Source organism: Eleginops maclovinus, chromosome 15, assembly GCF_036324505.1.
Source record: "Eleginops maclovinus isolate JMC-PN-2008 ecotype Puerto Natales chromosome 15, JC_Emac_rtc_rv5, whole genome shotgun sequence".
In the NCBI taxonomy this organism is placed as follows: domain Eukaryota; kingdom Metazoa; phylum Chordata; class Actinopteri; order Perciformes; family Eleginopidae; genus Eleginops; species Eleginops maclovinus.
This window is the reverse complement of record NC_086363.1, coordinates 5,337,095-5,350,417: the sequence shown is the minus strand read 5'-3', so window position 1 is coordinate 5,350,417 and position 13,323 is coordinate 5,337,095. Positions and strand designations below refer to the sequence as shown.

Here is a 13,323-nt window from a genome sequence, read left to right as displayed (position 1 = left end):
GTTCAACTCTTTCTTAGTGTGTGCAATAAATAAAACCCAGGAAAAATATCGTAGAGGTTCTAATACTTCGAGCATGACAGAGCATGCAGGAACATTTTGTACCCAGAGCCATACATGTGCATCAGTTAGACAACATCTGAACAGAAGAGACGCCATTTATAATGTTGTTTTATATCAGTTACTTCCTCACTTGTAAAGCTGCTGTAGTGCCAACATAAAGGCAAAGGATATTCTCTCAGATGATTGATTGAGGAATAAAGGTTTGATGATTGCATAACTGATACAATATACGGCTCTGACTTCTTCCCAGCAAACAGACAGAAAGCATGCTGTGTTTTATGTCATATTTGACCTCTTCACCCCAAAATACACCAACTCCACCTCTAAGACCACACACACATATTACACACACACACACACACACACACACTCAGGAACATTTAATTGATCGGTGTGTGGGGTGTGTGTGTGTATGACTGGTAACATAAACAGGAAAATAGGAAAACAAACTATACATCTTTAACCGTCAAATGATGGAGGGATAGAAACAGAGGGGGGTAACTGTGACCAGAACTAGAGTATCTAAAATACATCTTTATAGTTGTTTCTTTAATAGGTTTTTTTAGTGTTTTATTCATTTAAGGTCTGATTGTTGATTTAAATTGGGAAAATTGACTCCATGAATCTTTGAATAATCAATAATAAATAATTAAAGATGGTCATCAGAGGATTAGATGGTCTATTTGAGGACAATAAGAGATAACGGTAAATATTATTACAGATACTTGTATTCAAATAGATGCAAAATTAACGTACCATATCATTTATCAATTTAAAGCTACAAGATGAATGCTAGCTTGTCATGCTACTTTGTTTTTACCCTGTGATTGCAGACCAAAGCTGGTAAAGAATAACTCAATATTTGCTTATTAGCCAGTAAGTGCTAAATTGTCCACTTTGAGGTCCCCAGCTGTTTTTAAAAAGGGTGCAAAGAGGCCATTAAGAACCCATTTTGGTCAGAGAGACAATAAGAGACAGAGTAGAAGAGAAAGTACCCACAACACGAGAAAAAAACCCACCAACATCTACCAAACTCAGAGCCATGTGCTCCACACAGGAAGCGGACTGAGAACCAGAGGAGCGTGTGCAGCAGCGGTTACCATGATACCTGTGACTTGATGGGCGGATGGATGATCACATGACTACATGCACACAAAGAGCTACCAGTCACAAGTGCAGCATTCTTTTTTCAAACAACACGCTTAGGCCTGTGCGTCCCATTTTGACCTGCTTTGTTCTGGTTTACGGCCCACTTTGGCATTCATTAGCCTGCTTCGGAGCAACTTTGGAGCATGTAGAGGACACCAGGGCTGAGGTCAGTTCACTGTCAGTTCAGTCACTTTAAAAATACGCTGTAATTATGATTTAGCATTTTATCTTTTGTATTTTTAAGACAGGTAACCAACAACATCGATATGTTAAATGGACGTTTTAATATTTATATAATTGATTGAAAATGAGGAAAATCCAGACTTCACTGACATGAAAGTGAACTGACCCCCACCCTGGCAAGGCGTCAATGAGGATGGCTTTGGCTGGTTGGTCAGAGCTGAAAATGTGTTTTGTCTTGAAAAAAGTATACTGCATCTTTAAAAATAACAACAACTAGCCACTAATAATAAAATCGCCCAATAAGGTAACAGCAGCTGGGTGAGCTGATTGTTGATTGGTTTGTTTACTTACAGGTAATAAGAGTATGAATAGTAGGTCCTCCTGGGGTTGTGAGCCAATCAGAAAGCAAAGAATGAGACACAAGGGTCATGAATATGCAAATTAGGACAATACTGTCCTGTCCCATCCAGCAACAACAGAAACAGAACAAAACACCTTCAGATCGCTACAACTTGAGGGTCATGCAAGGGGTAGTTATACTAAACTACGGGCCTTATTTCTTTAAGAAAACGTTTTAAATAAATGCTACAAAACAAGCTAGGAGACTTCTAAAACTATCACTAAAAGAACAACAAACGATCAATATTGAACTTTTAACATGCAGTCTTTCTCTTCTTTCTTTCTAGAGGGATCATACTTTTTATGTTCATGCATTCTTTAAGAATCTACTGTAATCGAAAGGTCCTGATTAGAGATATTTTTTAGCACTCATGAGCCAATCACCTTTACTCACTCCTAATGAAAGTAAAAGAAAATCAAAACTGCTACAAAGCTATTTAATCTGTAACACCACGCAGCTTGCTTCCTGTAAAAGCATGCACGATGTCACTGCGCTGTCATCATGTCCCTCCATTTTAAAGATGCAGTATTGTTCAACGTTGTAAAGGTTCAATGGCAATGAAGATTGATCTCCCCAGAAACCTTCATGGAAAACTAACTCCAACAAACTCATGAGGGTGACAAAAGAAATCACAAATACTTAGACAATATTCAAATCATTTTCCCAGGAGCGTTTATGCTGAGTCAGATGTCACAATTTAGTTACGCAGCAATTGGAAAATGTAAACACCATGCAGAGAAATGCAAAAGTGCTGTCATGAGTTGAGCAATGTCATATGTTCTCCTAAATCAAACTGAAAATGTATAAATAAACACAAGTGACTTAACATCTCCGAAAATACCATTCATCTTCAGTTGTTGGCAATATAAAGTTCCTACCTGTCAGAAATACACTCAAAAATAACATTTCAACAGTGTGTTTTACTTTACAGGAACACTCTAATCCTGTGGCAGCCGGTGAACGTTCGTGGTGTATTGCTAACGTTTATTTGAAGTCTCCTCTAGCCCAGATGCAGCTTGAGAGGGTTAGAGTTTAAAACAACAACAGACATAGCTGTGCATGCAATTCATGTGAGTATAAAACAACAAATGCCTCTTATTATCCTTCAGTTTGGATCCATTTTCCAAGGCATAAAATCCTCAGAGATAATGTTCAGTAATATGTGGTAAAGTTATCATGCCACTGTGAATCGAACACTGTGAAGTTTCCCAGTCCCGGTATCAGGACAAAATAGCAGCTTCTGCAATAAATAGGATTTTTCTACCCTGCACTTTAAGATCTTTGAATATCATTTCCAATTACACTTTGACATTAAATCTAATCACATGAATTCATTAAGAGAATAAAAAAACTAAAAACGTGGAGGTCAGAGTTCCCAGGTGACACAAGTTCATTACCGGCGGTAATTTATTGTCTGTAATTGTTTTTAATTTGCTCAGTGAGATCATGATTGGTTGTAATTGAGTGACTTTTTTTCCTTGCTGCTCTCTAAAGCCTCTGGCAAGATGCAATGTCGGTGTATCTCCTGAAAGAGACCTTTGATGATAATTAATCTTACATGTCTTGCTACGTGTTGAAGACGCATGGCGTCCAATGAGCAACTTAAGCTATTTATGTTGACACTTTTTTATAATAATAAGTAAAGACGGGATAAGAGCCACACATGAATATATCCAGTATGAATATGCAAATTAAGCTGCTAATTATTCTCTTTTTAATGAGGCACTCAGGTTCCCTGAACACCAGATTTTAATTGAAAGGTCACAAGAAGAACGTTGTGTTGAGTAACAGTTAATTATTACACACATACACTCGTGTACATGACTTAGAAATGTGCGTACCCACATTTAGACATGCACACCCTGAAAACACATAATCCAACCCTGTGAAACCTCGGGAATGTTTGATGAATAAAGGGCAGGTTATATGCAAAACAAAAGTGTCTAGACTCGAGTATGGCGGGTGGATTGGATGACTCTACTTAAAACATTCATAGACATTCATGTGTTAATATTCCACAATTCAATTCAGTCAGTGTGAACTTCTTATAGAAATAAGACAATACCATGTGTCTACCTGGAGTCACCTGAGCACCACTGCGTAAACACTGTTTGATCGATATACATAGTAAAGGTGTGTGCGATTCTGCCGGTGCTCTCTCATGTTGTAGTTGTGTTTAGCCGCCACATGGTGGAGCCCTGCACCAAACTAACGCCTCACAGGACAAAACGCTCCAGAGACACCTAGACCGACATCGACTATTAAAGGATGAGATTCAAAGAGAGACACTAAAGTCATTATTTCAGTCTCTTTCTTCACATTGTTTTTTCCTTAAAGAACAGAGAAGAAAAAGTACAAACCCCTTTTAAAGTAGGCCTCATTACACAGAATGAGAATTGTTGTTTGGTCTGAATAAAGGGGCTATACATGTGCTCCATAAGTATATATAGCACATCTATACTTAACTCTCATCAACAGACCCTCACATTGTCTTCACTCTCCACTTTTAGCTTTTTCCTGAACAAACTTCACCAGACCTCTATAATGAACCTTCATCTTTGTCTCGTTTCAATTCTAAAGTACAACCTTCAATGTTTATATCAGATAATATGTCTTTGATGTGTTTATTAAATCCATCTGTACTGATTTTTCTAATTTTGAGGATCCCTTCACTGTGTTTCTGTTTCACTCTCAGTGAGTCTGCTATTCTGAGTGGTTGTTTTGTATAGTGTGCTTCAGCAGCTGTACTGCACATGGAAAAAACACAGCAAAAAACAGCCTCAGATCTCTCCTGCACTAAATCACACAACTGTGAGGCAGGAGTTTCTAATTTTGGAAACACTTCCACATCGCATTGGATCTCGGAAAAACAAGCTCAGCTATTGAATGCCTGAAAAAAAGAACAGACTTCAGGAGGTGATCACGCTGGACCACGCTGGTTCTGAGGGGAGATCAACGTTTATGGTGGATAGATGAGAGATGGTGTTACTACAGCAAATACAGGACCAACACACAACAAGATTTAGGTGCACATTTGTGTCCGTTGTGTGCATTTGCATGAGTGTTGGTGCAGCACAATTATTTGCATTCTTCAATAAAGCTTTTTTAGGGGGGCGGGGTTAGCAGCCGTCACTCACCTCTTCTTGACCAATAGGATGGCTACCAGCACCAGCAGTATGAAGACGAGGACACCGGCACTGATCCCAGCGATCTTCACCACACGGTCGGTCTGTTTAGCGGGGTCCGGGATGACTTCTGGCTCCTCTGTAGCACCTTAATTACAATAAAAACACATCAAAACCATGGATCCAACATGTGAGTGACTGAAATGACCATAGTGCTACTGTAATTATTGGTTATTTTGTAGTAATGAATGGAAAAAAAGGTTATATTACATCCTCATTTGTAAAACATTGGAGTATTTGCAAAGAGAAAACCACACCAAAAAGAATGTATGCTTCAGAGGTAAGCTGTTAATGACATTAGAGGGGTCTCAGGGTTTCCACACCTACTTAAACATCAATTTCAAGGACTTTTCAAGGACTATAGCCCTTAATCCTTCAAACTCAAGAGCCCAATACTACTCGAGGAAGATGCTGCATGAAACGATGATGCTACTGCGTGAGACACATCCAGAAAGCAAACATCGCCTATTCCCTATCATTAAGCAATACATGTAGGATTGTTTCCAACCATCCAAACCCTCTATTATTGGGGCATTGAACTAGCCAGATAAAACCAAACCCACCCGTCAACTAAGCTATCAATAAACCTAGTATTTTTTTGTGTGTAGCCCTCCACATTTCTCAGATGTTGCTCTTTTGCACTGACTGTAAGCCTGTTACACAAATAATAGATTCTTGGCACTGTCTGCAGTATTTACGCAACCTTGTGTCACCAAAGGCTAGAAAAGCATGCCAAATAAGAGCCTGAGGAATTCGGAATTTTTCTCCCAAGACATCCTTACAAAAAGCCCTCATGCCAGGGAAGTGGTGAGTGAGATAAGAGACAAATCCTGATGAGCCGTTTAAACAGGGAGGTTTAATCAATCCTGTGCAAAAGATCAGGTAAATATCAAGACTCCAAATATTCCTTGTAGGGCAAAGTCAGACAACTGCCAACACAAATGCCATGGAAACTGTCATTCATGATCCAAGTATAGCCAGAAGTGTAGTTTGAGGAGCTTATTGAGCTCGCAGATTGAAATTCTGGAATTAAAAGTAAATGATCCTTTAATATGATAGCTGTGGAATAATGGGGAAAAGAGATTGCTCTATCCAAAGCCAAACTGCTCGTACAGAGTATGTGTTTGAAAGTAGACATCAGAGAATAACACAGGGGTGGTTTTAGTTTGGATCAAATGAAAACTTTGACCTAATGGTGGCAATACATGAAGAAATAGGGGATTACAAAAGTCGTTGCTTGCCATCTCACTGGGAACATGACTATCTGTACAACATTTTGTGCCAATCCATCGAGAAAATGATCAGATATTTCACAGAGTAAGTTAAAGAGGACATATTATGCTTGTTTTCTCAGTGAGTGGTAGAGAAACTTTGGGATTTTAGCCTTTGCAAATCATTTACATGCACTAAGGCATATACAGTATATCACACTACAGGAAAAAAAGTATAATAGGGCCTCTTCAAAATGGACGTCACAATCTTAAGGGCTAACGTTTTTAGAAACATGGATAATAAGATCTAAAAATCTCCCCAATTCATCTAGGGGTTCAAATATTTCATTCTGGTTCAAAGTTTAATAAAGAAACTAGCCATGGCGCTTGAAATGAATCCAACTATTTAACATTTTCTTGTACAATCTTAAAATGAAATGGTCTGAGGAGACAGCAACAGCGTATTGTTGGAAGCTGACAATGTTTATCCCTGGCCCGTAGAAGCTTCTCAAGCTAGGTCAATTTAAGTAAAAAATCTCAATCTATTAATTTTGTTGTACCACCTGATGGTTAATGTACTGGACCAGTGAACTCCCTGCACACTCACTTCTCATCCCATCTGAAAACACATAGAAATTGAATCATATACACGAATAAAGAGAGCTCGATTGAGTGTGTGTCATCTTTTCAGCGTATTCAGTTATCCTTGGAGTCATGCTCTCGTACAGAAATGTGAATTGGAAGGCAATTTGACTGCAGCCCTCCAATGTTTCTGCTCCAATGTCACAGTATATTACTCATACTCAAACTCATTTCTGTTCCTGATGACTTGAGAGAATTGTCTGAACTCCCTCGTTTCGTCTGTTCGGAATATAATTCACAAACGACGTTTCGGGCACGGTGAGATTTGACCATGTTGATCATGCACGGAAAGTCAACAGAAAGAGAGCCAGCATCTGTTTTCATGCTCCTCAGCTTACTGATGTGATCCCATAACGCCAGAATAGTTTGTACTGCAGCGTAAGGACATTATCGTGCATTATGATAATCCAAGTAATCCAACACAAAGACATATGCAAAAAAACTCCAACCTAATGCAATGCTTCTATCAAACAATAATCCACTTCTAATGCAAAATATCAACAAGATAAACATAATCTCCTTCAGTGTTTGTGACATATTATTCTGTTATAAAATGAGTCTGCCGCTGATTTATTAGAAATGCCTGCATCTATCCCCGTGTCGTTACGTAACAATTTTACTCTAAAATATGGGATTGATCTTTAAAGCTTGAGTTGGGATTTGAAAGCCCAAATGCTTTGAAATAATATGGTTCAAGCTAATTCCCCTAATATGCAGATCTGACCAATCTTCTTCCCTGCCTGTGGCCCTACAATGTTCAAAGGTTTTTTTTTAAACCAGGGTCACAAACATGAAGTTTTTTCTCCCATAAAATGCATCTCATAAAGCAGTAAATGGTGCATCTGTAGGGGGCTTTCTTCAGTCCTGCGTTTCAAGATTTATCGGCCAAATTACAGACATATTAAGAATGCTGGGTTATAATGTATGTGGTTTAATAAGAAACAACAATGCCAAATTATTTGAGGAAATATAGAAAAGTATTCATAAAGAGTAGTGTCATATATCCTGGTCACAACTCTTTTGAAATCTCTTTAAAAACAACAATATACATCTCCGGAAGAAATAAAGAGACCACTCCAAATGTTTCTTAAATCATTATCTCTACATGTACGGCAGCCATTCCAGTGTTTGTTGAATTCCAACACAGAGAAATATTGTCAGTAGTTTATAGAATACAATAAAAAAAAATGAAGTGGTCTCTTCATTTTTCCCGGGGCTGTATTATCTGAAATACTGACATCAGTACCAGCTGAAAAAAAAAACAGTATGTGTCAAACATGGGATATTGTTTAAAAAATCAAGGTCAATTCTGTCTTAAATAAGTACTAATGTCTTGCTTAAATGATGGGGACCATGATTCCAAAGCACTTGGGTTAGTGCACCACACTTTGGTTTCACCTCCTCTTTTTTAAACGATGACAGTCAGACCAATCAATGCGTAAATGGTCTCTAAAACAAGACGTAACAAAACATTTAAACAAATCATTAAAAGCTTCAGAGTCCTGAGACCTGACCTCATAAAGTCGGCAGTGGCTCTTAATGTCTGTAAAAAATTATCCAGGTCAGTACACTAACAACGTGCACACACACACACAAAAAAAACACCCTGAGGCAGCAATGACAATACACAATACCCCAGCTGACCTAATAGGACCACCGTCGCTTAATCCTCCCTCCCGGATGCACGGTTGAGCGCACACACACATGCAGAGGGACGGAGAGAGAAAAGAGGGACGGTCTTTTGACCTTTCTGTCCATAAGTGTGTCTTTCTGCCTATTAAAAAAAGAACTGAAATAAGTTCAGCTTCACTAAATCCTCCTGTGGCTAAAGAGACAGCACGTCATCTCTTTGTAGCAGCCTTTGGTTAAGAAACCAACCTGTTCTGTGTGATGACACTGGAAACACATAAACTTCCCACATTTTCTCTGTGGAAACACGACACCTTACACTGGAGGGACTGAACCACACCTTAATCCATCCCATGGGATCAATTTCCTGTGAGTCTACTGTTCAAAACGTCCAAGTCACATTAAACTCCACGACCTAAAGAGAAATCAGCTTAAAAACCCACTTCTTCTCCACCTGGCCCTTATTGTATTTTTTATTATTTATGGTTTTATTTTAAAGGGACAAGGACACCGCGTGGAACGATGCCACACAGCGCAGTATTTATCACCTCAGCTAGTTCACAGCGCCTGTCCCCCTGATGGGTCTTTATAAAAATACACTAATCAACCAGCAGTAATAACTCATTCCACAATAATTACGGCTGATTGTGCTGCAAATTGTGTCACTTTTACTGCTTTGTTTTATGCTCCTTTTGTTGGAAGGTCAGACGAAGGACTATGGGCTGAGTGCAGGAAGTGATTATAACTTGTTTTAAAAGAAAAACAAAATGAAAAGCAGACGCAGTAGGGCTAAGACTACTTGTAAATACAACAATCAAGTAATATGTTATAATAACAATGTTCTATATTATCACAGGCTGTTATTCCTCACCTATTGCCTCAAATATAGGATAGAAACAAAGTTAAAGGTATTTGGATTAAAAATGAAATTCCTACAATAACAACAACACAATCCGTCTCCTGTTTGTTAATTAATAATTGCCGTGATGACTTAATTTTCACTATTCTTTTTCTTTTAAACAAACAAAACCATCATGAGGTTACTGAATAATACAAATAAGTGTTAGTTGAAACATTAGAATTGTGCTAAGCCTCTTATAAAAGCATACTTATAAAAAGGTCCAGGCTAAGAATAGCCAGAAGTAGTGTAAAAATGGGAATGTTATTCTTCCACTTCTTCTGTTTGCTTTTCTATTATTTTTCCTGCAGCCATATAAACACTTAAATGACCTCCCTGTTCTTTGAAACTCAAGGCTCCCAGCCACCAGGATTTTACATTTCATTGAAAACATGTTAATGTATTTTTCTGTTTATCCTTGTTCTTACTGCACACGGCTCAACTCCGATCCATTAGCCGCATTTCTAAAGATCTTTCCTGAAAACAACGTGCGGGTAAGTGTGTTTGCACTTATGTGTGTGTATGTGAACTTGTATGTTGCTGGGGGATTAAAACCAGCCTCATAATCTATCAACATATGGCTGCTCGTAAAAACATCCCATTTAGACTGCATGCACATCCTGAGTGTGCACACAAACACACGCATTTTCTGTCTCTATGCAAAACATTATTCTGTCCCCACTAATACAAAATATCAAGGTATAACACCCGTCATAATAATACACATCAGATTAACAATAATCAGTAAGCAATTTAACAACAGCAGATCACCAGACACGAAAACATATATCGTAACCAATAATACCCTTTAAAATAATCTATGTTTGTTTTCCTCAGCAGCAGAATTCTGGAAGTGTTTAACCACCTTATTTGCATCTGATTTTCAAAATAAAACTGATCTGATGTCTTTTTTACTTTAAGTACATCAGTAACAGTAGGTTTCTTACCTTTAGTAGCCAGCCTCAGACACTGTGTCTTAGTTTCCTGAAGAAAAACACAACACAAGTTAAATATCTGAGTCCCACATCCACATACAATGGCATTTTAAATTCTGTACATATTTATTTACAGTACAAGAAATTCCGTTGCCTACAGATGTTTTGATTAGTGTACACATTCAAGTAATTACTGCTTTAATATAGAAGCTGTGAAGTACTTAAAGTGTAATTAATGTGTTTTTCAATATGTACATATCATTATATTTACTCATGGAAGCTCGCAGGTGAGAGTTGTGAGTTCACTGGGTGTTTAGTCTTATAAATAAGTATATATTTACCCTCTCTGTGCTGCTCACAGCTTGAAGGTAGATGTTGTAGTTCTTTCTCGGAGCCAGAGGAGGATTCCAGAAACCCTGAGGATTAAAGAAAAGATCATCAAAAACAAATCAGAACCATAAATTGCAAAGTGTTATTTACGACAGTGTTGTAACAGTCTCAGGTAGTGAAGAAGAAGCCAATAATAACAAACAAAAATGTTATATACAGCACATTGTTAGTGGAAGTGTATGTACGGTGTTTATGCAAAATAGCGAGGCTAAATCTGTCGGTTCTTTTCTACTGCGTTTTTGTCCAAGAAATGTTTTGCCCTAATCCCAGGACTTTGTGCAAATTGTATTACTACTACAACTTCTCCTGCTGCATAAACAAGAACAACCCTGCCATATACATATTGCATGTTTAAGAACAAAGGTTTAATAAGCCCAAATGCAATATGTATTAAGAATATAGAGTATAAAAACAATATATATAATTAAAAGTCACGTCAAACATTATTTCCCCTTGTCTGTTACTTTTTTCCTGTTCTTGTATTCCACGTTCATATTCTTCTGCATTTTGAGCTTTGAGTTTACGACGGTATCTATATGATTTATCTTTTCACCTGACATTTTTGCTGCACTACGCACAGAATATGTAGCTCAGATAAAAATGCTTGCCTGATACGTCTTATTGTCTCCGACGGTGAAGGGGAGCGGCTCCGGCAGGTTGCTGGGGGACAGTTGGGCGGCATAATAATATGGAGATCCGGCGCTAGATGCACTGTGGTAGGACACCGGGACCTGGGAAAGAAGGTATATTTACATTAAAATGATAGGTCTATAAATCTGTCATACTTACACAAGTAAGTTCGGATAGAGTGAGTAATTTTTTGCAAATAACAGGACTACTATATAAGAGTTGGAAACCAAATGTCAAATGGTCTATAGAGCAAAGTGGTGATATCTACCATAGAACTGGTTCTTTTTCTGGGAATGAAACTCTTTAAAAGGCATGATAGCAAACAAATACATGTAGAAAACAAAGGCACGGCGTGTTAAATGTATGCACAACAGATTCATAATTACCTCGTAACAGTCAGAAGAAGCTTGACGGCGTGATCGAGGATTCACTTCGTCAACCACAATCTGGTACGCACTGTGGAGACCAGAAGACAATGTTGATAGAATAATTACAGAGTACACAAGTGCACTGTGTGGTTTAGTGTCAAGTTTATGTAGCCTTTCTAATTTATTAGTTTATCAACCTTTTAATGTTTTTATTTTTTAGGTCAGAGTATACCTCCATGTTAATCCCCCCCAAAAATAACATGGTTGTCATAATTATTACAACGATCAATGATTGTACTGTAATGCAGATGTTCTAAAACGTAATTGCAAGAAACACTACTTCACATAAAAAAGCTCCAATAGTGCAAGAGGAAAACGGTCCGAATGCACTGGTTTAGTTTTTGTATATGTTTGCACGTACCTTATAGGAGCTCCCTTGGCCTGTGCAGGTTTAAGCAGGACGGTAATGGTCGTTGCAGTTTCATTCAGGAAGGCCTCGGTTCCGTCGTACTCATCTATTGTTGGGGCTGAAGAAAGAGCATGATTCACCATTAGTGTCCAAGAATCACCTTCCTAACTGTCTGAATGTGATGAGAAGTAATTCAAATGTATTTCCTACCTGAAATATTAGTAGTCACGTTGAGTGTGGTCGCAGGGCCGAACCCTTTGGAGGTGGAGGCGCGGATGAGGAGCTGGTAGGTGACGCCCGGGTGGAGCTGAGAGAACAGGTGATGGGTGGCGTTGGAAGGAAGAGACACTGTAAGCCCCGGCCGCTGCAGAGGCACTGAGGGGTCAAACGAACGCACCCCACTGTAGCTGATCTGTGGATGGGGGCAGAAAAAAGGATTATACACACTGTATATATGAATGATAGATTGGCTTCTTCAACAAGAACCATTCCCTCTGCTTCTGCTTATTGTACCTCATACTGAATGATGACTCCGTTGGGTTCAGTCGGTTCCTTCCAGTACAGAAGAATTCGGTCTTCGAATGGAGTGGCTCTTAGAGACTGACTGGGAACTGAGCCTGGGACTGTTAACACAGACACAAACACAGGGAAATTATAAAATGCTCATAAAAAGGACATTAGAACTCTGTTATTTATATAAAAACAGTCTACGAAAATACATATCGACAAAAGAAAAAGACACAGCAATTACTTTCCTGAACCATTTTGAAGTTTTACGTGTACTCCTTTAATTTATAGTGCAACTTCCACAAATATCTGCACTGACGGTTCATCCTATCATATCTTCTGTGCTTTTTAATAATGTTTAAGCATTAGAAGCATTAACCCTTTACTCTAACCCTTTTTTCGAAAGCCATCAGACGCACAATCAAAAAACATCAGTATAATAATTTAAATAAAGTGTGCTTTGTGTATCGTACCATCTTCATCAGTTTGTATGATGGTCTCGTCGCTCTCTTTCCGCCCCTCGGGATTGGTCAGAATCATCTTCAGACTGACGTTAGTGTACGGCGGCAGGTTTCCAACCAGATGGCGAGGAGCTGAGGAGGAAAAGAGAAGAAAACACATATAAATCTCAAGTCTACTGTAAACTGTTGTGTATGATATTTCACATTTTTAAATGGATGGGCTGAATTATTGTTAAAGCTCCAAATGCATTAAAATCATTCACTCA

General features: G+C 38.4%; 1 protein-coding gene across 1 annotated transcript in view; it reads right to left on the bottom strand.

Annotated features, from left to right (window-relative positions):
• ptprk (protein tyrosine phosphatase receptor type K) overlaps positions 1-13,323 on the bottom strand; it is a 102,724-nt gene that overhangs the window by 15,763 nt on the left and 73,638 nt on the right. Inside the window, exons 13-22 of the mRNA XM_063901821.1 lie at positions 13,070-13,189; positions 12,603-12,712; positions 12,300-12,501; positions 12,102-12,207; positions 11,699-11,768; positions 11,291-11,413; positions 10,634-10,708; positions 10,305-10,341; positions 4,930-5,065; positions 1,744-1,773 (exon numbers count right to left, since the gene is read on the bottom strand). Coding sequence (XP_063757891.1) covers positions 1,744-1,773; positions 4,930-5,065; positions 10,305-10,341; positions 10,634-10,708; positions 11,291-11,413; positions 11,699-11,768; positions 12,102-12,207; positions 12,300-12,501; positions 12,603-12,712; positions 13,070-13,189 — 1,009 coding nt within the window. The remainder of the gene's footprint in view (positions 1-1,743; positions 1,774-4,929; positions 5,066-10,304; positions 10,342-10,633; positions 10,709-11,290; positions 11,414-11,698; positions 11,769-12,101; positions 12,208-12,299; positions 12,502-12,602; positions 12,713-13,069; positions 13,190-13,323) is intronic.